The sequence below is a fragment of the Sorex fumeus genome, unplaced genomic scaffold, assembly GCF_029834395.1.
Source record: "Sorex fumeus unplaced genomic scaffold, SorFum_2.1 ptg000050l, whole genome shotgun sequence".
Lineage (NCBI taxonomy): Eukaryota > Metazoa > Chordata > Mammalia > Eulipotyphla > Soricidae > Sorex > Sorex fumeus.
In genome coordinates, this window is record NW_026606107.1 from 18,868,595 (window position 1) to 18,894,793 (window position 26,199).

General features: G+C 41.6%; 2 protein-coding genes across 2 annotated transcripts in view; one reads left to right on the plus strand and one right to left on the minus strand.

Moving 5' to 3' along the window:
• Nucleotides 1-973: 973 nt before the first annotated feature.
• On the minus strand, nucleotides 974-5,806 carry LOC130032641 (cytochrome c oxidase subunit 7B, mitochondrial). The gene is made up of 3 exons (XM_056124189.1): nucleotides 5,678-5,806; nucleotides 2,156-2,280; nucleotides 974-1,176 (listed from the first exon to the last, which is right to left on the minus strand). The coding sequence occupies exons 1-3, from the start codon at nucleotides 5,715-5,717 to the stop codon at nucleotides 1,099-1,101; spliced, it is 243 nt and encodes an 80-aa protein (XP_055980164.1). The 5' UTR covers nucleotides 5,718-5,806; the 3' UTR covers nucleotides 974-1,098.
• Nucleotides 5,807-13,261: 7,455 nt separating this feature from the next.
• MAGT1 (magnesium transporter 1) overlaps nucleotides 13,262-26,199 on the plus strand; it is a 35,112-nt gene continuing 22,174 nt past the window's right edge. The window contains exons 1-3 of the mRNA XM_056124114.1: nucleotides 13,262-13,399; nucleotides 22,349-22,518; nucleotides 25,739-25,856. Of these exons, the coding sequence (XP_055980089.1) occupies nucleotides 13,298-13,399; nucleotides 22,349-22,518; nucleotides 25,739-25,856 (390 nt within the window). The 5' untranslated portion in view covers nucleotides 13,262-13,297. The remainder of the gene's footprint in view (nucleotides 13,400-22,348; nucleotides 22,519-25,738; nucleotides 25,857-26,199) is intronic.

The window sequence follows — 26,199 nt, forward strand, 5'->3', positions numbered from 1 at the left end:
AAATGCCCTCCCACTGTACTATCACTCCGTCTATGATGTTATTAAAGAAGTTGTCAAGTGTAGTTTATTTTCAACTTCAGGTTTCCCTTGCTCTCTTGCACTTGTCTTGTACATGGCCTATCCAAGTTGAATCCCCAGTATCCCACAGGGTCCCCCCGAGGCCAGCCAAGAGTTATACCTCCAGGCAGAGCCACAAGTAAGTCATGAAGCAATGCCAGATGTGGCCCAAAACATAAGAAGTTTTATAGGGGACTAAAGTCTCAGTACATTGGGTGGGAGCTTCCTTTTCACAAGGCAGACCCAGATTGAATCCCTGGCAACACATATGGGCCCCAAAGCTCAGCAGGAATGATCATTAACTGCAGAGGCAGGAGTAAGCCCTGAGCACAGCCAGGTTGTTTCCTTCCCAACAAAAAAGGGTTTTTGTAGCATTTGATTTTATTGTATTTTGTTTGTTTGTGGGTCATACCCAGCAGAGCTCAGTGGAAAACATGATGCTGGGGATCAAATTCAGTCCCCCCTGTATATGATGCTTACATAGTTGTCCTTGAAACTATCTCCTTAGCCCTGCATTTTGTTTTATCTTAGGCACTGATGGGGTCAGAGTGATAGTACAGCATGTAAGGTGTTTGTCTTGCATGGGGCAGATCCAGGTTCAATCTAAGCACTCCATATGGTCCCCTGAGCTTCATCAAGAATGACACCTGAACAAAGAGCCAAGAGTAAACCCCGAGCACTGCTGGATGTGGCCTCAAACAAAAGCAGGTTTAATTAGGCACCGAGATTTACAATACTGTTAATGACAAGGTTTCATGCATACAATGTTCAACCACCACATCCTTCACCAGGTGTCCATTTCCCTGCACCACTGTCTCAGTGTGCAACACCCATTCACTCCCACAGCCTTGCATTTTGATATTAACTTTACATAAATGATCAAGTTTGGTTTCATTTACAAGACACAAACCTACAATGAGAGTCTCAAATTACTTTATTGTTTTCAATCACATCGTATATTTAATGGGTACACAGTGCTTTTATTTGGCATAAATTATGACTTGATGTTGAGACAACTCATTATTACACCAGTCGAGATGATTACTGATCTCTCCATTCCTTTGGGGTGACTCTGCCAACTGGAGACAGGTTCCATTCTACTCCAATTTGTGTTGCTGTCTGTAAGAATTAAATGTCATCAGTTATGTTTGTTAAAACCAGTATCCACTCTCTCGGAGGCTGTTTCTAAAAATGACCAAAGTTTGCTAAAGTATAGGATAAAATCACTTTGAAATTCACCTGGGATAGTGTCCTCCAGGTAGGGCAAACCTAATGGCAATCTTAATTCTGTAGAGCAACAGAGTAAAACAGGTATTTCTGAGATTTTTTTTTCCTTTTGGGGCCATATCTGGTGATGCTCTGGGCTGTTCCTGGCTATACACTCAGGAATAACAACTGATGATGCTCAGGGGACAAAATAGGATGCCACAGATCAAACTTCAGTTAGCCTTGTGCAAAACAAGAACCCTCCATTATAGTATCTCTCTGGCCCAGAGACAGTACACAGTTAAAGCACTTGTCTTACACACTGCAGACCCTTGTTTGATTCCTAGCACCACATATGGTTCCCTGAGCACTACTAGGAGTGATCCCTCAGAAGAGCCAGTGTAAGCCCTGCCAGAAGTGGACTTAAAAGGGAAAAAAAAGAATATCCAGAAAACGTGACAACTTTCAACACAAAATGGGATCAGGATTTCTATGCTGCATTAAATGGAGGTAAAATATGAAGAGAACAAATATCTTCAATATTCTACCAGGCAGTTTACAACTTTGTTTTAGTCTTCAGAACTTGCTCTTTGTGCTAGTCTTCAGGCAATAAAATGAATAATTAAAAAAATATATCAAGAGAACAGTTTAACTAAACATAATATTCAGACACACAATAGAGAAAGAGCTGGCTTGTAATCCAATATGCAACTTGTTATTGAAAATATTAAGAACAGATGACAAAAGAATGTGGAATCCTAAATAAGAGATTACTACACTGATAAGGTGATTACATTTGAAAATCTCTAAATTCCATCTACTAAGTGAAAACATTTTGAATACATGGTCAAAGTGGGAATGAAAACAGAAAATTTCAATCAACAGTACTTACATAAGTCCATACAGCAATACAAAAAGCAGCTCCACTAGCTAATACAGCATTACCATACTTATCATGGAAATCAGGAGTTCGTTTCTGGTGGCTCTGCCTTGCCACTGCCTGCTGAATACTTTGAACTAAGGACAAAACAACAAAAACAAAGTTATTATCGGAAGCAGAACATATGTAAATGATACTGCCAAACAGGGACATCAAGGAAGTTAACTATACAGTATTATGCAGTTCAATAAAATGTTAAAACATATTGTAGCTAAAAGCAAAGTAGTGGGTGGAGAGATAGTAAATGGATCAAGAGATAGTAAATGGACATATATATAGGTTTTATATATATATGGCATAAACCTGAGAAATAGTATAGCATATAGGGCATTAGCAGTGCACGTAGCTGACCCAGCTTCAATCCCCAGCACCACTGAGCACTGCTAGATGTGGCCCAAAATTTTTTTTTAAAAAGGGAAAGTACCATACTTGGCATAGTGGATGAACTGACAGATGGGCAGACGTGCCTAAAACAAATATAGCACAGTGACGTAAATAATAGTCTTTACATATTAACATTTCTGGACTGGAGAGAGACGTATTAAATTTGTGGACTGAGTGTCAGATGTGGCACAAAACCAAATTGATATTTGTATAATTTCTAGAATTTAGCTCCTATTAATTACTTTGAATACTTGCAACTTAAATTTCATTTAAAGGTTACTCAATGAGGGGCTGTAGTGATAGTACAGTGGGTAAGATGCTTGCCTTACAAGCAGCTGACCTGGTTTGACCTTTGGCAGACCAGGTTTGATCCTTGGCACCCCATATTGTCTCCTGGAGCACTGCTAGGAGTAATTCCTGATTGCTGAGTCAGGAGTAACCCCTGAGCACCACCGTGCATGGCCCCAAAACCAAACTAATTGATAGCCATTCAAAGATTACTCAAGGAGATGATCACATGCTTTACATTCATGATGCCTTGATTTGATCCCCAATACAAAATGGTCCACTGAGCAGAGTGATCCTAAGCAGAGTAGGGAGTAGCCCAACCAAGTGTGGCCCAACAACCCCTTACCAATTTACCAATGAATACAGCACCACATTAAAATAAATGGTATACACAAAAAGGTGTAAGCTGTACTTAAAAAATGTCCAGTTTAGAGAACATAAGCCACACAAACACAAATTACTAAATACAAGGTTAGCCAAGCATTTTGAATAGAAATTATTTGATTATGTAGATGTGGGGAAGAGGAATTTGAAAAAGGGCCGGAATGGAAAAGCCTAGTATACTGGAAAACCAATAAATTACACGAACTTGATACATAAAAACCAATTACGTGTATATTCTCATGGCTGAATGATGAGGTGTATGAAGGCTAAACTGGAAATGATCTGAAGCTAGCAAAGACTACATTAAAAAAATTGTTTTACTTTTTAAAAACCCTTTTGTTTTACTCATTTTTTCCTAGCAAGAAAAACACTGTAGCACTGTCCTCCCTTTGTTCATCGATTTGCTCCAGCGGGCCCAGTAAAGTCTCCATTTTGAGACTTGGTGTTACTGTGTTTGGCATATTGAATACGTCTTGGGTAGCTTGCCGCTTTGCAGTGATATAAAGTAAAACAATTGCTTTCAAATTGTATCAGAAGAACAAGGAGGGCTTGGGAAGGAGCCAAGAATTGAATATAATGTGCCACAGCGGTAATAAGCTCATGTGCCACAGGATAATAAGCTTAGTGTAGGGAGCTTGACTTGCAAGTGGCTGACCCTGGTTTCATTCCCAGCATCCCATATTGTCACCCAAGCACTGCCAAAAGTAATTCCTGATTTCGGAGGAGTCGGTTTTAAGCCCTGAGCCTCAAGGGATATAGCCCCCAAACAAAAACAAAAACAAACAGAAAAAAGAGTAAACAGCTTTTGAGCTGTTTTGCCTTCCTCTCATAATTAAGCTGCAAGTCCTTACTTCAGGGAGTACCTAAACTGGTAAAGGGATGGGTGTTGGAACATTATGTAACTGAAACTCAATCATGAACAATCTTCTGTCTATCTCACTGTGAATCAATTAAAAAAACACACTGGAGGAAAAGGCAGCTCAGATAGAGAAGGGAACACAAGGTAAAATGTGTTTGGAGAATCCACTTGGGATGGGAGATGCGCCCTGTAAGTAGACTATAGATCAAACACCATGGCCACTCAACATCTCTATTGCAAACCACAACACCCAAAAGGAGAGAGAGAACAAAAGGGAATGCCCTGCCACAGAGCTGGGTTTGGGGGGGATGGTAAAGGGGGGAGAAATGTGGGGTGGGGGGATACTGGGATCATCGATGGTAGAGAATGGGCACTGGTGGAAGGATGGGTACTTGAGCATTGTATGACTGAAACACACACATAAAAGTTTGTAAGTCTGTAACTGTATCAAAGTTAAAAAAATATTGCTTTCTTTAAGTACAAGACACCCACTGAAATGGCAAAGAAATTACTATTACCAAACAATTCTGCAACACCTTGTGACCAAGTGGATTTTTAAACTTCTAGGATAATAAACGATTTAACATCTATTGGCAATCATATGTATTATCTACTAATCCCCTATTGTAGAAAGGGGGAAAATGATGTCTAGAGAGGTTAAAACATGAGCTTAAAGTAGGTATTGGGAAGAAGAAAAACCATTTTGATTATTTTTGTGTTATCAAAGGTGCTTGAGTGTTTAGGAAACAATACCTCCACAGAGACTTTGTAAAGGGAAAATTAAAAAAACCACTAAGAAGTTGGATGGTAACGCCTTAAGGTCACTTTCACTTTAAAACAACTCATTACTCAAGGTCACCTTCAGCACCAACAAAAGATAAAATTGAATTCTTTATCTCCAATCGAATGCATTCCCAATAACGATGTTATTTCACAATTTCCTGTACCTGCCTAACTTTTAGATCAACAAGGAATGTTCACAATAAGGGCCGAGGATAGCTCGGTGGGTTGAGAACATGCTGGAGGCCCGGGCTCCCTCCATTCATGATACGGCATGGTTTACACAAGCATGCGCGCGCGCGCGCACACACACACACACACACACACACCACAATGCTATCACTGCAGCTAATATTCCAGTGATAATCACAAATGGCAAAAGCTGCAGGTCCACCAATAAATTATCTTCTCAAAAGAGCTAGATTTAGATCTTTCTGTTACACTTACAGTAATTGAGGATACTCTTCTATTTGGAGTGAAATATACCCCCAAAACTGAAATTTAACGTAAGGTGCCCATTAGCGTGTCCTCCCGGAAATCCTATGTTACTGAATAAAAACGTAAGGTTAGCAACTAATTCCAGCAGCAGAGTAGGAAAGCAAAACAGAAACATTGGGTGACTAAGAAGCTAAGGACCCCTTACCAATTACTTTTAGCGAGAAAGGGTTCAAAACATTTAGAGTTACAAGGTCAGGGTGCTTGTGGGAGGAAAGGGCGATTAAAAGGACAATTGGGGGGGGGAAACGATAGGAAACTATTCGCTCACAGTTTCTGCTCACCTCGGAGACGACTCAGTACGTTTTTGCCCAGAGGAAACATCGTGAAGCTGAAGACAGGCAAGACAACAGGAACAGTAGTTGCAACCCAGTATCCTTGCAAAGAACCCTGAAAAACAAAATGGCTTCCTGAAGGGCTCCTTAATGAGATTTAAAAAATCTCGCGAGATCTGTAAAACTCCATGGAAATTGTAATCCTCACTAGGATTGACTCTAAAGGCACACTGGGAAATGTAGTTTCATGCTTTATAAGCGTCATGGACCCTCGTACTGAAGTATAAGGGACGGCTTCCCCGCCTCCACACCTTAGAAGCTAATTTTAGATACCTATAGAAGACAGCAAAGCTTTTAGGTTGAGATGTCAAAGGGATAAATTCAGGAGGCCTCAGCTATAGGATAGCGGATAAATCGCTTGTCTTCGACGTGGAAGACCTGGTCATGATTTCCCACCGCCTGTATGGCTATCCCGCGAGCCCCGCCTCACGTGATCCCTGAGCACAGAGACAGCAGAAAGCCCTGAGTATCGCCTGGTGTGGCCCAAAACAAAAAAGTAAACAAAATAAACATCAGAGGGAAAGAATTTTATGTAAAAATCCTAGATAATATGATTTTGCCCCTCGCCAGAGCTACTGTACAATGGGTAGGGCACGTAGCTTGCACATAGCCAACCCATGCTTGTTCCCGGAGCACTGCCAGGAATGATTCCTGAGCACAAAGTCAGAAGTAAACCCTGAGCACCGCCGGGTGTGGCCCCCCCCAGAAAAGCACATATATATCTTTTAAAAATATGATTGTGCCATCACATAACATCAATTCCTTCTATTCCCCTCAAAATTTCCTCACGTTTTTAAAAGCGGTTTTCCTTATATTTTAGCACTGTCCTCCTGTTGTTCATTGATTTGCTCGAGCAGGCACCAGTAACGTCTCCACTGTGGGACTTGTTACTGTTTTTGGCATACCGAATACGCCATGGGGAGCTTGTCAGGCTCTGCCTTGCGGGCAGGATCCTCTCGGTAGTTTGCAGGGCTCTAGGAGAGAGACGGAGGAACCGAACCCGGGTTGGCCGTATGCAAGGCAAACGCCCTACCCACTGTGCTATGGATCCAGCCCTTGCCTTATGTTATTACATACTAATTTAGCTTTTACTTTTGAAATAACTTCAAATTTGGAGAAAATTTACAATAATATAAAGAACTTCATAGCATGTGCATAAACATGTGAAGTAAATCTAACAAATTTTTTACTGTAATATCTTAATAGGTGCACAGTACAATTCTTTCACATTTCCTGTATGTTTGGGTATATTCATAATGTTGGCATGGGAGGTAAGAACTCGAATTCAGAAATTTAGTATTGATACGGCACAACTCATATTAGAATTACACCAGTTTGTCAATGTCTTTATTCATAGTTTAATCTAGTTCCTTGTATTGAATTTGCAACTTTTGCTTTTTTATCACTACAAGTAAACCTTAGTCTCTCAATTTTGCAATTTTACACTGAAGTGAAGAATCCTTAAGTAAATTGTAGAAAATCAAGATTAGGCCTTTGTAAATGACAAAATTGGTGATGGATCTTCTGATACCATGAGTTTGTGTTCTATATTTTTTAAATAGAACAGGCAAGTTATTTTGTAACATTCCCTCAAGTTGCGTGTGATTGATGTTTTGTCATGATTAGATTGAATTTTTTAATTTTATTTTTATTAAAACACTGATTCACATCAAAAACAGTAGGAGAGTCTATTGGCAGGGGTGTGGTGCAAAGGAAACTCATCCACTGCTGATTCAACCCCTGTGGAAATAGTATAAAGAGTTCTCAGTAAACTTAAAATTGAGCTGCCATATGATGCAGCGATTCCACTTTGGGATATATACCCCAGAACAATTAACACACTGTGATTATTGTTAATTCATAAGGACATACACACATCATTATTCATTGTGGCACTTAGTACAATAGCTAAAATATGAAATCAATGTAGGTGTCCAATAACAGATGAATGGGTCATAAATATGTAGTATATATACACAATGAAATATTATGCCTCTCAAGGAATTATGCAACTTGCTACAAACCGGATGGAATAGGAAGATATCATGTTGAATGAAGTGAGCCTGAAGAAGGACAAACAGGATAATCTCATTCACCTGTGGTATATAAAATAACTGAACAAGGGAATGCAACGTAGTAAGGTGGAGATGCCTAGACCACCCTTAATCCCAGAGTAATAGGGAGGAAGACAGAGAAGAAAAGAAATCTATAGTGGGGAGGAAGAAGTCATGAAAAGAAAGTAACTGGGGAGCAGGGGTCAGGAGCCTCAGGTATATTGCTAATGTGGGGGAGTGTTATAGCTATATAGCCAAATGACAGCTGTGAGAACAACACAGAGAACATGAGATGCAAAATGCAATCATTAAACTTTAAAATATGCCTGTCAAGATGACAGTCTTAGGGGATGGGAAGGAACTTGACAAGACTAGTGGAAGTTGACATTGGTGGTACGATTATTGCTAGAACATTGTATATCTAAAACCAGTAACTTTATAAATCACATGTCTTTAAATAAACATTTAAATTTAAATATAAATAAGCAAGATGATTTAAAAATTATTTATAATACAATCTCTCAGGTGTACAATGTTCCAACACGAATCAATACCAATGTGGATCTTCACCTACCAATGTCCCCAGTTTCCCTCCCACCACCCAGCCTGCTCCCTCAGTAGGCACATAATAAATTTACTTCATATTACTTGCTCCACTAGCAACTGATATGTCTTTGAAGGGCATTTTATTAAAAATGCATATATGCTAATACACACTGTTACTGATGATGCCAATATTAATCATTAATCAGAATATGTGAATATCCTGTTCATCAAAATTTTACCCAATACTTTCTGTGTGCTCTGATAATGCTCTCATAAATCAATTATTAGTATGTAAAAATCTATATATTCCTTCTATATTTAATAGTGAGTATTCTATTGCAGAGGAAACTTTGTTCATAATCAAACTGTATTCATTAATTCACTTCTATCTTTTCTGTTTGGTTGCTTGGTTGTTTTGGGGCCACACCCGGCGATACTCAGGGGTTATTACTGGCTCTGCACACAGGAATTTCTCCTCGTGGTGCTTGGAGGATCATATAAAATGGTGGTGATCGAACTTGGGTCGGCTGTGGGCAAGGACAACACCCTACCCACTTTACTATCGTCCAGCCCAATAGATTATATCTTACCGCCATCATGATGTATTTTAATGATCGGTAGTCCTAGGTGTGATCAGTAGGTTCCCCTTAAGCTACCTTATATGCTTTTTTATGTTTCCATCTTTTTTTGAGTACATCTTTATTTTCTGACACAAAAATGTTCAAAGCTCATCTTGTACTTTGTCTACTGTAGCACTGGAAATCAGCCAGTTACACACAAAACAGCAATTTCTTATAGGATGACAATTTTGGGGGGGTTTCGTTTTTTATGTATTTTTTAGGGTGACAATTTGAAATTAATCTAGATTTGGCACTAGCTATGCCAATTGATATTGTAGTGTGAATATAAGCCCAAGAACTTTTTCAACAACTAGAGCTAACAATATATGTTATAAATAATAAATGTATACTTACATCCCCAATTCCAGTGGATACTCCAAAATTTTTCTATTTCCTCTCATGTCATAGTTGCTTTTTTTTTGAGGGGGATGCACATCTGGCGAAACTCAGGGGTTACTCCTGGATTTGCACTCAGGAATTGTTGGGGTCGGGAGTTCCCTAGCCCCGGGAGGCATGGAGAGACCAGACAGACAACGTTCCTGCAGGAATTTAAGCGGGGGTTTTATTCAGACCAGCATGCTGGGGCTCCACAACGTACCCAAGAACGGGCAGAGGCTGGGAGCCCCGAACTCAGAAACAGGTCATCTTTTATACAGTTTGACAACAAAGACCACATATTTTGCCAATATTTTGCCAATACGTGTTTTGCTGGGTTCCTTGCGGTTTTTCTTGGTGTATCTCGACCCAAACATCTTGACCCGGTCACATAGTTTCAGTTTCCAGAATGGTCAAAACACTCTATCTTTAAATAGTTATGTCTAACCCATACCTTACACATCTACTGGATTCAATCCAATTTTGTAACCCCAAGGCTGCTGAACTGTTTACAGAAAGCAATTTTGCAAGTTAATTCAAGCAAGCAAGGATTTTAACTCCTTCCTAGCCTTCCTAGCTCCTTTCAGAATAACTTCTGATGGTGCTCAGGGGGCCATATGGGATGCTTGGGATTGAACTTGGGTTGGCCACATGCAAAGCAAGTGCCTTATCCACAGTACTATCTCTCAGACCCCTCACTTCAGAGTTGTATCATGCTTATTCTACAGTGATAATTCTAGCGGTTAACATCAATATTTTAACATGTTACATTACATGCACTATATTTTCAGAATACCTACAATCATATGACTATGGAAAATATAGTAGAGTTCATGAGTTGCATGTCCTCTCTCAAAGATGAAGAGGTTGTACAGGGGTGAAGGTGCCTGACTTGCACATGGACAATCCCATTTTCTTCTCTTGCACCACATATTCATATTGTCCCATGGACACCTTCAGGAGTGATTCCTGGAATAAGTCCCAAGTAGCACCTGGTGTGGCCCAAAAACCAAAAAGTTGCATGTAGTTACTTTTCCCCTTTAGACTAATGGAATATAATCATAATAATGTATTTCTAAATTATTTCTATTTTCTTTAGTGTGCTTATATTTTTTAATTTGAAAAGCAGTCTATTTTTTGGTTTATATTTCATTTAGTTTTTTTAAATTATTACTAAAATTTTAAATTTTGGGGGGAGAAGGGGGCTACATCTACAGGTGCTCAGGGCTTACTCCTGGTGCTGTTCTCAGGAATCACTCCTGGCAGTGTTCAAGGGTGATTGGGATCAAACTGGATCAGCTGCGTGTAAGGCAGTCACAATTGCTCTGGCCCCTATTTTTTTTTATTTGAATCACTGTAAGATGCACATTTACAAAGTTGTTCATGACTCTGTTTCAGTCATACAATTTTCCAACACCTGTCCCTTCAGCAATTTCCCAACACCCATGTCCCCAGTTTCTCTCCCTCCAATAATCCCCATCCCCCGTCTGCCTCTAGGGCAGACACTCCCTCTAGGGCAGACACTCCTTTCTCTCTTGCTCTTTCTGTTTCCTTTTGGGCATTAGGTTTGCAATACAGGATCTGAAAGATTATCATGTATATCCCTTTACCTACTTTGAGCACTCAATTCTTGTCCAGAATGATCATTCCCTACTACCATTGTCATAGTAGTCCTTTCTCTATCCTAAGTGCTTTCTTCCCCAAACTTTTGGGAATCTAGGCAAGCTTCCAACCATGGGCCAGTTCTTCTGATCCTTGTTTCTACTCTCCGTGGGTAATAGTCTCATACTCTGTTTCTTATATCCCACAAATGAGTGTAATCTCTCTGTCCCTCTTCTTCTGACTTGTTTCACTCAGCATGATACTCTCCATGTTCATCCATTTATCTGACCCCTATTTTTAAAATTGTGATAAAATAGGGATGGGGAGAACAGGCTAACTGCATACAAAACATGCTTTGCATGTGCAAGAACTGGATTTGATCCCTGGCACCATTTGGTGCCTCAAGCAGACTTGGGAGTACCATCTGCACATCACTGGATATAGCCCTCCAATCACCCCACTCCCCAAAAATCCCGTAGTAAAACATATATGAAATAAAATTTGCTAGTTAACACTTTTGGGGGGAGGGCCTCCCAAGCAGTGCTCAGGAGGCCCTGGGCTCACTACCAACAAAATTCAGGCCACATTACCACGTTACCTTTTATATTTTTAACCATATTGGGTATTGAACCTAGAGCTTCAGTCATTCTAGACATAACCCCAACTCCTAAAGCCCATGTCATAATTATTTCATATTGTTTTTATTATCATTAAATACTCATTGGTATCTATGTGCCTCAGTATATTCAATCTCCTGGGCTGGATGGTTCAGTAATCTGGCTGACAAATGTGCTACAGTTGGGGGTCAGAGGTATTGTTGGGATAGGGCACATTGTGCTGGGGATCAAAATTGATGCCTTGCATATCCATATGTTCTTTATTTCTGAGCTATCTTATTGGTCCCACCTTTACTTTCACAGTTTAGCTTTTTCTTATTTAGTTTTGCTTTGGGCATACTGGTTAGTGCTCAGAGGCGACTCCTGGCTCAGTGCTGCTATTAAAAGTGTTTCTAGTACCATGTATAGTTCTGGGGATCAAAGCCAGGGCTCCCATATGTAATACATGTGTTCCAGCCCTTGCACTATCTCCATAGGTCTCTTTTCATCACTTTACGCTATACAGGTCAGTGGTATGAAGTACATTTTACATTTCTGTGAAATCATGATCACTATCCATCTCTAGAAATGTTTTCACTTTCCCAAAACATGTGAATTTATTTTTGTGTAGGGAGCACACCCAAAAAAACACTCAGGGTCTCCTGGCTCTGAACTCAGGGATCATTTTTGACAGGCTCAGGGGACCACATGGGATAATAGGAACTGAACCAGGTTTGACTGCGTGAAAGGCAAGCGCCCTAAACAATGTGCTATAATAGCTCTTGCCCCGGTTTCATTTTTAAAATATCCATGTACATTTTTCCTTCTTGCTTTTACTTTTATTTATTGAGGGGGGAACACTCGTTGATGCTCAGGGATTACTCTTGCCTCTGTACTTAGAAATTAATCGGGGGCGGGGGAGCGGTTGGGAGGATACCATATAGGAACCTGAGTCTGCCGCCGTCAAGGCAAGCGCCTTAGCTGCTGCACTATTCTCCAGCCCCAGCGTTTATTTTTTTTGTTTTTGGGCTACATCCGGTGGCGCTCAGGGGTTACTCCAGGCTCATTCCTGGTGGTGCTGTGTGTGTGTGTGTGGGGGGGGGTGTCGTATGGGGTACTGATGATAGAACCAGGGTCGGCTGCATGGAAGGCAAGGTCCTTACTACCTCTCCAGCCCCGCTTTTAACTTATTTGGAAACAACATGGAGGCAAAATGAAGGACTGAGATAGGGCCTATAAAACGTGAAGCTAGGATACACTATTTCTAGAATGTGACACGGAAGAGGTGAACTTCAAAGACTTACAAATAAACCTGAAGAAATTTGTTTTGGGTCTGAGATTTGGCTTAGCTGCAGAACATTTGCCTTGGGCGTGTGAAGCCCTTGGTTCAATGACAGTCAGAAAAAAAAAAAAAAGGAAAAAGAAAAAGCCGTTCTCGCCGGAAGGCGCCATAACTGCGCAGGCGCAGGCGCGTCAGGAGACCCACGGACAAATCAGCTTTACGTAGGATAAAAGAGGCAGTCTATTATCCTTAGCGGACCAATGAAAAACATCCAGATGCTCTTATTTCCTATTGGCTAACGAAGACCAATCAGAAGTGGACCGTCTCTATTGGCGGACTGGCGAGACTCGCGCGCTGTGATGTAATGCGAGGGGTCGCCCGGCAGGCCGAGCTGGACCAATGGAGCCGAGCCGTGGGCTGGTTTGCTGTTCTCAAGCTCCTCCCTCAGACCCAGCCCCAGGAAAGTTTCCCTTCTAGGAGAGAGAGAAGCGAATATGGCAGCGTGTTGGTGGCTCCGGTGTGTTTCTGCCATCATGGTGGTGGCGCTGCTGCTCATTTATAGGGTTCCCTCGGCCTCTGCCCAAAGAAAGAAAGAGGTGAGGATGCTGTTTCCAACAACTCGGAACTTTTCCCAATGAATGAGGCTTTTGAGAGGGTCTCTTCTTTCCTTTCCTTTACCCGTTGATTCCGTGTCCTGTGGGGGCTCCTATTCCGTTTTTGAAGTTGTGGGGTTCGGGAGAGAGAAAAAAACGGTAACTCCTTGCATTCTGGTTATGTAGAAGCTGAGTGGATTAGGGGCGATTTGTACGCTCTTGTGAATGTATATAGCTGCGAGTTTTGACACTTTGAGTATCTGTTCTATCAGGTGGTGAGAAGTTCGGCTTTGGGTCTAGGTTGTAGAATATAAATTATTTTTGCTGCCAGTAGCTGCAACTCATACACACACACGGATGCACGCTATATATGCTTTAGCATTTTCTCTTCAGGAGTGTGAGAGTTAAACCAAAGAGAGAAACTGCCAGGTTCATTACATTGCTCAAATGATTAAAAAATATTGCCTGAGTGTTCAAGCTCTTAAATAATTTCCAATCGTTCACCAAATACCAAGCGTATATATAGTTCTGCTTTTTTTAGCCGCTTGATGTATAGTTGAGCAAGCCAAGTAGCAAATCCTTGTAGAATTTTGCAGGTATGGCAAGTGGAGATTCTACAGTATTTTTTTACTCACAATTCAGATACGAGCCAGCAGTGAAGGTTGTTTTTTTTCTTTTTGGAGGAGGGGTTGGTGCTGGGAATTGAATCCAGGGCCTCATACAAACGAAGCATGCATATCTGCATACCTACCTCTGAGCTATATCCCCAGACCTCAAGCAGAGAATTTATTTGGGTTTTTTTTTTGGGGGGAGGCACACCTGATGGTATTCAGAGCTTATCTTTAACATCTGTTATGAAACTTGTGATTATGAAATTTGTGATTTAGAGCTTTAAAAGATTACTATTATTTATGCTCTAATTTTATAGATTAAGAACGAGCCCTAAGCTTTTTTTTTTTTTTTGCTTTTGGGGTTACACCTGGCGATGCACAGGGGTTACTCCTGGCTCTGCACTCAGGAATTACCCTGGCAGTGCTCAGGGGACCATATGGGATGCTGGGAATCGAACCCCGGGTCGGCTGCGAGCAAGGCAAACGCTCTACCTGCTATAGTATCTCTCCAGCCCACGAGCCCTAAGCTGTTGCAGAGCAGAGATTTTACTCTGAATTCTGTGCTTCCTCCAGTGCACAGTATCTGCACACACACTTTTTGTTCTTTTTTGGGTCACACCTGGCGATACACAGGGGTTACTCCTGGCTCTGCACTCAGGAATTACCCCTGGCAGTGCTCAGGGGACCATATGGGATGCTGGGAATCAAACCCTGGGTCGGCCGCGAGGAAGGCAAACGCCCTACCTGCTGTGCTATTGCTCCAGACCCACACACATTTTTAAAATGTCATTTAGAGAGACAGAGAGAGTACATAGGTTAAGGCACTTGACTACCTTGTGGCTGCAACCCTGGTTCAAATCTCTGAACTGCTTATAGTTTCCTGAGCACTGCTCAGTGTGAATCCCAGCCCCCCTCCCCCCCCCACACACACAAATGCAATCTAGGGACTGGGAATGTGGTTCAAAGATAGAGTACTTGCCTTGTATGCATGATGCCCCAGGTGAGTGAAAAATGAAAGTAATTTGAACATCTCAGGTGCTTGTCAATTGGGCTGAAATTTAAAAGAAGGTGCCCTCTCTTTTACTGAATATTTGGGGAAAAAATAATCTAGTAATCTACTAAATTTAAACAAGTTATTGTGCTGTTGGTGAAAAGTTAAAAAATGGGGGAGTCTGGCAGTGCTCAGAGATCACTCCTGGCGGTGCTTGGGGGATCATGTGGGGTGCTGGGGATTGAACCCATGTTGGTTGCATGCAAGACAAGCATTGTGCTTATCTCTCTGACCCCTAAAAATTGTTTTTCAAAGGTGAGCAAGCTAAAAACACTAGAACTAGCAATTGATGTGCTTTTGAAGGATTTCAGGCCATTATTATGTGGAAAATAAGATCCAGAGAAATATAAGTGTTAAGTTTTAGGGATGGTTTAATGTTTAACAAAACATGTCTGTTTATATGTAGAGAAACAACCATTAGTTTTCTTTTTTTAAATTTTTATTAGTGAAATACCATAAGGTACAGTTGTAGACTTACAAATTTTTGTGCTTGGGTTTTAATTGTACAGTGTTCGAGTACCCATCCCTCCACCAGTGCCCATTTTCCACCACCACTGATCCAGTATCCCTCCCACCCCCCATCCCCCCATCCCATCCTGCCTCTGTGGCAGGGCATTCCCTTTTGTTCTCTCTCTCCTTTTGGGTGCTGTGGTTTGCAAAAGAGGCATTAAGTAGAAATCATGTTCAGTCTATAGTCTACTTTCAGCATGCATCTTCCATCCTGGGAGGATCCTCCCAACATCCTTTTTTTTGGGTGATCTCTTCTCTATCTGAGCTGCCTTTTCCCCTAGCATGTGCAGCTAGCCTCCAAGCCATGGAGTGAACCTCCTGGTACTTATCTCGGCAATTCTTGGGTGTTAGTCTCCTATTTTGTTAACAGTCATCAGTTTTCACCAAGTCTAGGAGTTTGTTGCATTTTTTGTGGTACCTGGAATTGACCATAGACATGCAAGGAAAGTGTTCTACCACTGAACTACACCCCTGATCCCTAGTTGTTGCAAATATTTACTTTTATTGTCATTTTTTGTTTTTGCCACACCCAGTAGTGCTCAGGGCTTATTCCTGCTCTACACTCAGTAATCACTCCTGGTTGGCTTGGGAGACTATATGAGGTATTGGAGAGCAAATCCAGGTCACAAGCAAGGTAAACACTACGCACTATACTATATCTCCAGTGGGGGTGGGGTCTGAGGGAAGGGGTTTGGGTTCCACTTTTAGGTGCTCAGGTGTTATTCCTGGCTTTGTGCTCAGGTGTGATACCTGACAGTTCTCATATGATGTCAGGGCCAAGATCATAGCCACATGCAGAAGAAGTTCCTTACCTCCTTTGCTTTCTTTTTTCTGAATCATAGCTCAGAGCAATTGACAATGAGAGGCACCTCAAGGAATAAGTTTTCAGAAATCATGATTTAGTCTCATCAAAAAAATTACTCAGTGGCCAGGGTGATAGTATAGCGAGTACAGCATTTGCCTTGCTTGCGGCCGACCCAGGTTCTATCCCCAGCATCCCATAAGATCCTCCAAGCAACTCCAGGAGTAATTGGTGAGTGCAGAGTCAGGAGTAACCCTTGAGCATTGCTGGTTGTGACCCAGGAAGCCAAAAAAAGAGACTCGGAGATCATGTAAGGCAAGTGTCCTACCCTCTGCAATATTGCTTTAGCGTCTAAAGTATTGTTTTTTGTTTTTTTTGCTTTTTGGGTCACACCCGGCAATGCACAGGGGTTCCTCCTGGCTCTGCGCTCAGGAATTACCCCTGGAGGTGCTCAGGGGACCATATGGGATGCTGGGAATCAAACCCGGGTTGGCCGCGTGCAAGGCAAACGCCCTACCTGCTGTGCTATTGCTCCAGCCCCTACAGTATTGTTAATTGTACATTTTTTGTTTGTTTTGGGGACATTTGTCTCTTCAGGGCTTACTGCTTATGGTGCTTAGAGGACCATATAGGGTTCCAGGAATCAGACTTGGATCAACAAGGCCTTACCACTGTTCTGTTTATCTGGTCCCTGTAACTTCCTTCCTGTTTGTTTCTTATTATTACTGTTAACATGGTATACTATAGTATTAATATTTATGCTTTCAGTGTACAAAATTATTGCATGCTCACTACCACCAAAGTACCAAAAAACCTCCACTGGGGTATGAGTGATAGTGCAGAGGTTAGGGCATTTACTTTGCATGCGGCCAACTCTGGTTCAATTCCCTTCATCCCATATGGTTATCCAAGCAACACCAGGAGTAATTCCTAAGTGAAGAGCCAAGGATAACCCCTAAGCATAGCCAAGTGTGACCCCAAAATAAACAAAAAAACTCCTCCACTGTCCTTATCTCACTCTGCCCCTTGTCTTCTGCCTAGTAACATCAGTTTTGTCAGGTTACAAGAAATTATCTTCTTTCACTATTGTTCATTCCTTTATTTTGCTTGCATGTCATATATATAAGCTGGAGCGATAGCACAGCGGGTAAGGTGTTTGTCTTGCACACGGCCGACCTGGGTTCAATTCCTCCGCCTCTCTCGGAGAGCCCGGCAAACTACCGAGAGTATCTCGCCCGTTCAGCAAAGCCTAGCAAGCTTCCCGTGATGTATTCGATATGCCAAAAACAGTAACAACAAGTCTCACAATTTGTTGTGAGACGTTACTGGTGCCTACTTGAGCAAATCGATGAATAATGGGAGGACCCAATACCCCAATATATCATTTATGAATGAGATCATTTAGTATCTGTCCATCTCCCTCTGACTTAACAAAATCATACCCTCTAGTTCCACCCAAGAATTATCAAAATGCAGAATTTTGTCTTGTTGTGTATATATGACACAAATTTCTCTATTCACTCATCTGTTCTTGGTCATTTGAATTGTTTTCAGATCATTTTGAATTAATGTATCCATGGTGTTGGATAGATACCAAGGAGTGAAGTTGCTGGGTCATGTGGTAGATTTACTTTTGTTTTGAATTTTGGGATAACACTGACATGGCTTAGCAGCTACTGTTGGCTCTGTGGATTGCTCCTGGTTATGCTTGGAGAACCATGTGGTGCTGGAGAGGCATCCCACATACAAAGCATGCATTCCACTTGTAAATAAAATAATAAAATAAAATACAGTTTCATTTCTATATTTTTATTTGTGCAGTCATCTTTTTTGTATACATTCATCTTTTATTCTGTTTATGATTTTTTGGGTTTTGGGGTCACATCCAGTTGTGTTCAGGGCTTATTCCTGGCTCTGTGCTCAAGGATCATTCCTGGTGGGCTCGGAGGGCCATATGTAGGGGCACAAATGGAACCTTGGTTGAATGAAAGGTAAGTGTCTTAACCACTGTACTATTTCTCTGGCCCCTATTCTATATGTATTATATGTGAAAATGAGTCTGTTTACAATTCTGTTAAGTAGAAATTTTGTACCCACTTAGGAGTGCAAACTCTTATGTGTTTACTCTCTAATAGCAAGTAGTTTAGATAAGGAAACATGTCATAGTGTCTTAGAATGTAAGTTCAACAACATAAACTTAAAGAGATATAATATAGTGGGTAGGGTGATTGCCTTACACACAGCCAGTCCAGGTTCATTCCTCAGCACCACATATGATCCCCAGGAGTGATCCCTGAACACATCTGGGTATGGTCCAACTCCTCATCCCCAAAACAAATTTAAAAGGAAATTAACACTTTTTGATTTGTTTTTATTTTGGAGCCACACTTGGTGATGATCAGTGATTATTCAGGAATAATAATAAGCCAGGGCTCTGCAGTTAGGAATTTCTCCTGGCGGTGCACAGGGGACCATATGAGATGATGGGGATCAAACCCTAGTTGGCCACATGCAAGGCAAGCACTCTACTTGCTGTACTATCTCCCCAACTCCAGGAATTGACACTATAAGTATTTAAAGTATGTGAGGGCCAGAAATAGTACAAAGGGAAGGGCACTTGCCTTGCATGCAACTGAGTCCAGTCCTATCCCTGGCACTGCTTATGGTCCCCTGAGCTTAGCCCCAAAATGAAACAAAAGGGACAGAGAAATAGTACAGCAGTTAGGGCACTTGGCTTGCATATGGCTGACCCAGATTCAATCCCTGGCATCCAGATGGTCCCCTGAGCCTGCCAAAAGTGATTTCTGAGGGCAGAGCCAGGAGTATCCTCTGAGCACTTTGCCAAGTGTGCCCCCAGAAAAAAAAACACTAAAAAATTAATTGAAACGTTTTGCAGAGTTGAAGATTAGTATGTTTGAATCCTTGCTTCTTAACACTCCTTGACAAAAATTTGAGGATCTAGGTTAGAACCCAGTAGATAAATATTCTTTTTTTTTCTTTCCGGGTCACACCTGGCATTGCACAGGGGTTACTCTGGATCTGCATTCAGGAATTACTCCTGGTGGTGCTCAGGCGACCATATGGGATGCTGGGAATCGAACCTGGGTCGGCCATGTGCAAAGCAAACGCCCCACCCGCTGTGCCATCCCTCCAGCCCTGATAATATTCTTTGAGAATTTTATTGAGGTTACTAAAGTCACAAAAACTGTTGTTACTGGTTTTAGGTATTAGCTTCTTAGCCTGAATTTGAGACGCTCATTGCTAACTTATTTTTACATTTAATCAGATGAGATTATTCCCAAATGATGATTTTGATGGGACAGGCAGAACTAAGTTTTTGTTTTGGTGGGGTGTCATAGCAATGCCCAGGGATTATTCCTGGCTTTCCACTCAGGGCTAACTATGTGCTCAGGGATCACTCCTGGTGAAGCTCAGGGGACCATATGTGGTGCCAGGGATTGAGCCCGGTTAGCCATGTGCAAGGCAAGCACCCAACTCTCTGCACTCTCACTCCAGCCCATAAATAGAACTATATTTTAGCAGAAGAAATAGGAAGTATAGCTGATGAAATTTTTCAGAATGATGAACCACTACATGGTTTCTCAGCCCTTTATAAATAGATTACTGTAAAGAACAAAACCATAAATTAGAATCGACTGTATTGAGCTCTTCAGTTTTTGCATTAAAAATCTGTTTCTTTCTTTTTAATTTCCTCCCTCCCCCTGGCCTTCATTGTTGATGATGTTGTGATGATGGAGGTTGCAGACATGCATAGCTGTTGTGCTTTCCAGGGGCCACACTTCAGGTTGCAGTGCTTGCTTGCACTGCCAGTTGCTGTGGTTGCTGAGGTTTGCACTCCTTTAGTTTCAGTACTTGCACACATGGTCACTGGGCACCATACTTTTTCAGGCCACACCCAGTGATGCTCTGTGCATACTACTGGCTCTGTTCTTAGGGATCTCTTGGCATGGCTTGAAAGACCAAATGAGTGGCCAGTGATCGAACCCAAGTTAGTCACTTGCAAGAAAAAATGCCCTGCCCACTATACTATCTTTCTGGTCCCACACTTTTAGTTGAAGCGTGCAAACTTCTGATTGTGGTGCTCACACACATGCTTTCCAGGGGTTAAACTTCCTGATCTTGGCACTTACACAAAAGGGGGAATACCCTATGTGTAGTGCTTGCATACACCTGGCTGTGTTGTGACAAGAAGTTCTTGTGGTCCTGGGCATTGTAGACATTAGAACTGCCAGGATCATACAGCAGAGCTTCCAGTGTTGCATTTTGCATATGTGGGTCACCAGGCATTTGAACTTACCATATATTTTCAAGGCAGGCACTCATATTTATTTATTTATTTATTTTGCTTTTTGGATCACACCCAGCAATGCACAGGGGTCACTCCTGGCTCATGCACTCAGGAATTACTCCTGGCGGTGCCCGGTGGACCATATGGGATGCTGGGAATCGAACCCGGGTTGGCTGCATCCAAGGCAAACACCCTACCTGTTGTGCTATCACTCCAGACTCAAAGGCAGGCACTCTAAATCAATGAGCTGTTAGTCTCCTTTTCTTTATTACTACTTTTGCAAAATTTGAAGATTGATGGTGGAAATTAGGGGCAGGAAAAATAAATATGAGTAAATTCATACTTAAATATGAATTTGAGTTGAATTTAAATCTGAAATTTGACTAACATGCTTCTTTTCCACTGCCTCATGATGACTGCCTAATAAAAAGAAATAAATTAGAGCTCTTTCTTTTCTTTTTTTTTGCTTTTTGGGCCACACCTTGCAATCCTCAGGGATTACTTCTAGCGCTGTACTCAGAAATCACTCCTGGCAGTACTTCGGCGTCCATATGGAATGCTGGGGATGGAACCTGGGTCAGCCGCAAGAAAGGCAAACACTCTCCCCACTGTTCTCTAGCTCACTCTTTCTGTAGATAGACGTTTTCATTTCTGGGGGCCGAAGAGATAGTACAGTAGCTAGGGTGCTTACCTTGCACGTGACTGGGAAATGTACACTCGTGGAAGGGTGTTGGAATACTGTATGACTGAAATCCAATCATGAACAGCTTTGTAAGGGTCTATTTCACAGTGATTCAATTAAAACGTTAAAAATTAAGTTTTTTCTAGTTATGTTTGTTCTTGAAGCAAAATTTTGTTTTTTGTTTGTTTGGCTTTTTGGGTCACATCCAACAATGCTCAGGGGTTACTCCTGGCTCTGCACTCAGAACTTAACTCCTTGCAGTACTCAGGAGACCATATGGGACGTTTAGGACCAAATCTGGGTCATCTGTGTGCAAGGCAACTGCCCTATCCACTGTACTATCTCTCTGGTCCCTGAAGCAAAATTTTATATAAAATTAGTTGATTTTTTTTGTTAGTGGACCACATCTGGGCAGGAGACTGGGCAGCATATGGTGTCAGCCACTGAACCCAGAACTTTGCACATAAAAAGGAATATAATCTACCATTTCAACTATATCTGTGCCCACCTCACTCTTGGTTTTATCTCATGATTTTTGAAATTGTTGGGCAATAAAAACTTTTCTGGCAGTATATTTTATTAATATATAAGTAATTCACATCAGAAGTATAATGTTTGATTAAATCTCATCATTAAATAATAAAATTTTAAGAATGGGGCCAGAGAGATAGTATAGTGGGTAAGGCATTTTCTTGGTATGCAACCAATCCAGGTTTGATTACGAGCACCACATATGGTCCTCCACGCCCCCAAAGGAGTTATCCCTGAGAGAAGACCCAGGAGTAAGCCCTGAGCACCACCAGGTGTGGCCTAGAAACAAAAGAAAAAGAATGATTACCAGCCCCAACTATCAGATTTTGTTTTTATGGCACTTACTTTTTTATGTACCTATGCTTGCTAGTCTTGATTTTAAGTGACTTAGTTTAAAGTATCTTCAAATGCTAAGTTGAGAGTGTTAATAACACGCTCTTTTTGTCTTTTTTTTAGATGGTATTATCTGAAAAGGTTAGTCAGCTGATGGAATGGACTAATAAAAGACCGGTAATAAGAATGAATGGAGACAAATTTCGTCGTCTTGTTAAAGCCCCACCAAGAAACTACTCCGTTATTGTCATGTTCACTGCTCTCCAGCTTCATAGACAGTGTGTCGTGTGCAAGTATGAACTTACAACTACACTTTAAAATAATAAGATTTTAACTGTTTCTCAATATGAAGACAAATAAGTTCCATGGGCATATAACTAAGATGTATACTTTAGGATATTTGCAATAACTCATAATACCACTACTTGTTATATAATGCAACTACTCCTTATAGTAACATGTTGGTCGCCTATTTAGTATAGGGACAAAGAACAAGAATAAAGTACTGTACTGGTCAGTTACATTTATGTAAGTTTATACTTATATAAGTGGATACCAATTCATAGGCTCTAGCTATCCTATGAATTGGTATCCATTGATATAAATATATGCTAACAGGAGTACCTTGTAGTATTATTTGTATTTTCAGTTTGTTCTTGTTTTAGCACAACCTCAGAAGGTAGGTTAAGAAAAGTTTTCTTTTTTGGAAGGAAGGAATAATAGATGGTATTATCTAGGTTCCAGAAGTTGAATTATCTTACCTACAGCTAGAGATACTTTTTTTTTTGCTTTTTGGGGTCACACCTGGCGATGCACAGGGGTTACTCCTGGCTCTGCGCTCAGAAATTACTCCTGGCAGTGCTTGGGGGACCACATGGGATGCTGGGAATTGAACCCGGGTCGGCCACGTGCAAGGCAAACACCCTACCTGCTGTGCTATCTCTCCAGCCCCTGGAGATACTTTTAATGCAGTGGTATTGACTATGTCAAATTTGGAATTATAAGATAATTTTTATTCATTTTTTATTTTTTATTTTATTTTATTTATTTTTTTTGCTTTTTGGGTTACGCCCAGTGATGCACAAGGGTTACTCCTGGCTCTGCACTCAGGAATCACTCCTGGCGGTGCTCAGGGGACCATATGGGATGCTGGGAATCGGACCTTGGTCAGCCACATGCAAGACAAATGCCCTACCCGCTGTGCTATTGCTCTAGGCCCTATAAGAGAATTTTTGAGGAGGTTGGTTTGGACCACACCTGGTGGTATTCAAGGACGACTCCTAGTTCTGTGCTCAGGGGTCACTTCTGGTGCAGCTGCTTGGGGACCCTAATGAAGTGCTGGGGATTGAACTAAGGTTGACTGCATGCAAAGCAAAGCAAGTGCCTTGCGCTCTGTTTTATCTCTTTGCTTCATCAAGAGAAATTTTCACTTTGGGTTGGGCAGTGAGCTCCACCTGCTGGTGCTCACGGATCACTCCCAGTGGTGCTCTGAAGCCTGTCTGTGATACCGGGGATGGGGTTGTGAATGGCTGCATGTAAGGCAAGCACCTTAACCCCAATTTTTTTGTTGTGTTTTGAGTCATACTCAGTAGTGCTCCTTGTTCTGTGCTCAGGGATCACCTCTGGTAGGCTTGGGGGTCCATAAGGAATGTTTCTTCAATAGAAAGTTAGTGACAATTGTTGTATCTCATCATGCAGCTATTCAGCCCTTGTATAAGGGATTACTTAGATGCTGTTACAGGTTAAGCCTTCTGTGTTTATATTTTGTGAGATTGGATATCTTGTAAATTACATCCCATCCAATCTGTTGTGGTACTCCTGGTTTATCCAGTGTTGTAGAGTTTGAGGTGTCACGTAGCTGTGAATGTGGCCAAGCCTCCAGGAAGTTAAAAATTTTTAATGAGGTGATACAAGTGAAGTTAAATTTTTAACTGAGTGGCAGATTTGGGCCATGTGCATGACTGCCAGGGCTTCCTTAAATACAGGGAGATGTCGGGAAGTAGTCCCTCCCCAACTCCATGAGAGCCTGGCGATTTGAGTCACAAAACCCAATACCTGAGTTTCAACAGGTTAATTTCTGGGTGAGGCTTCTCCCAAGCAGTGGAATCCAGCCAGGAGCCTGGTGGTGATTGTGCAGTGTGGAGGTTTTCGGTTGCCAGAGCTCTGTTTGGGTGGGTCTTGGGCTCAACCCTCCCCCCTTTGGGGTACCCTGGACGACTGTGCCTTGTGCAACTTGTTAATCTCTTTCGAGATTTATGAGTCTCTGGTTCATGGTCAGTGAATGAGCTTGTATGAATGTCTGTGTTTTTCAAGGTTCAAACTAATACTGTCATCAGAATCCTATTTGCTTATTGATTTATTTAAGGGGGAACTGTTCAACAAGTGTTCAACGAGCTTCCAGAGAGCCACTTCCAGTGATGCAACACTGCTTGGGCTCTGTGGTACTGGAGACACCCTAACTACATGTATCAGTAACCAGGACCACACCTGAAAATGCTTGTGGGGCTGTGTGATGCTAGGGATTGAATTTGGGTTCTTACGCATGTAAGGCATGTTCTAACTCCTGAGCTATCTCCCCAGCTTCTGCTTAGCTCTTTTTGGATGGAGGGTTTCCAGCCTTGTGAGGGAGGTCAAATAGTGACAGGTGTGAACTCCAGCCCTATCTCACTGGCTGCATTATTATCCTTTTTTGTTGTTTGTTTTGTTGCAGTTTTGATATTTTTTTCATCAAGGGAATTGTCAACAACTAAAGAATTAAGTAAAGCTTCTCCTTTGTTTTTATTTTTGGACATTTTGGGTGATGCTTAATATGTCCAGATACTGCAAACTGGCGATTCTCAGCCAACTGGGATGGGTGTTCAGTGCAAGGGCACAAGGATCTGGTGCCACTCAGTCCCTGAAATGCTGCTCAGGACCCACAGTCCTGGGACTTAGAATTACTCCAGGCCTCGACCAGGTAATACTCATGGAACCATGTGCCAGAGATCGAACTGGATTGACTGTATGCAAGTCATGCATGTGTTTAACCCCAGTATTCTGTATTTTTTTTCAGTTTTTTTTGGGGGGTTAGTGGGTTTGGATCATTTCTGGCGATACTCAGGAGACCATATGTGGTGCTGGGGATTAAACCACAGTTGACTGTGTGCTGGACAAGCACCTTAACCCCTGTGCTATTTTTCTGGCTCATTTTTTTTCTGGAGGGCGGTTTGGGCCAGCTATACTCAGGAGATCTGGGGTCAGATGCTGAAGATTTGAACTTGGATCATAGCTACTACAGCCATATGCACGGCAGGTACCTTACCTTAGTCTTGTCTCTCCATCCCCCCCAAAGCTTGTACTTTTTGAAAATAGTATTTCCTTCCATTGAATAAAACTGTAGTTACTTTATAGTTGTGTACATATATGTGTGTATAAATATATATATATATATATATCTTTGGATATATTTTACTCCTGTTAAAGTAGATTACTATTAATTGTTTTCTGTTATTTCACAAATGTGATTGCATCCAGGCAAGCTGATGAAGAATTTCAGATCCTGGCAAACTCCTGGCGATACTCCAGTGCGTTTACGAACAGGATATTTTTTGCTATGGTGGACTTTGATGAAGGTTCTGATGTATTTCAGATGGTAAGTTCTTTTATTTTTGCTGTAATTTTAATTGGAATGCATTAAGTACAGACAAGTTGGAAAACATCCTTTTTAAACACCCAAGAAGTTAAATGGTAGTGAAATAAAGGCTAACCATGATATGTAGTGGTCAGTGTTAACCTTTTAAAATACATAAATTAGGGGGCCTGGAGAGATAATACAGCAGTAAGATGCTTGCCTTGCACACTCCTGATCTGGGCTCTATTCCTGGCATCCCATATGGTCCCCCAAGCACCACCAAGAGTGATCCCTGAGCACAGAGCCAGGAGTAACATCACCAGGTGTGAATCAAAAAAAAAGGATAGAGAAATCAGACAGTAAT

Coding starts and splice junctions, on each gene's coding strand:
- LOC130032641 (XM_056124189.1), bottom strand. CDS start 5,717: ATGTTTCCTCTGGGCAAAAACGTACTGAGTCGTCTCCGAG. Junction 2,281..5,677: donor CGTACTGAGTCGTCTCCGAG/GTGAGCAGAAAC, acceptor TTTTGTCCTTAG/TTCAAAGTATTCAGCAGGCA. Junction 1,177..2,155: donor GTATTGCTGTATGGACTTAT/GTAAGTACTGTT, acceptor TAATTCTTACAG/ACAGCAACACAAATTGGAGT.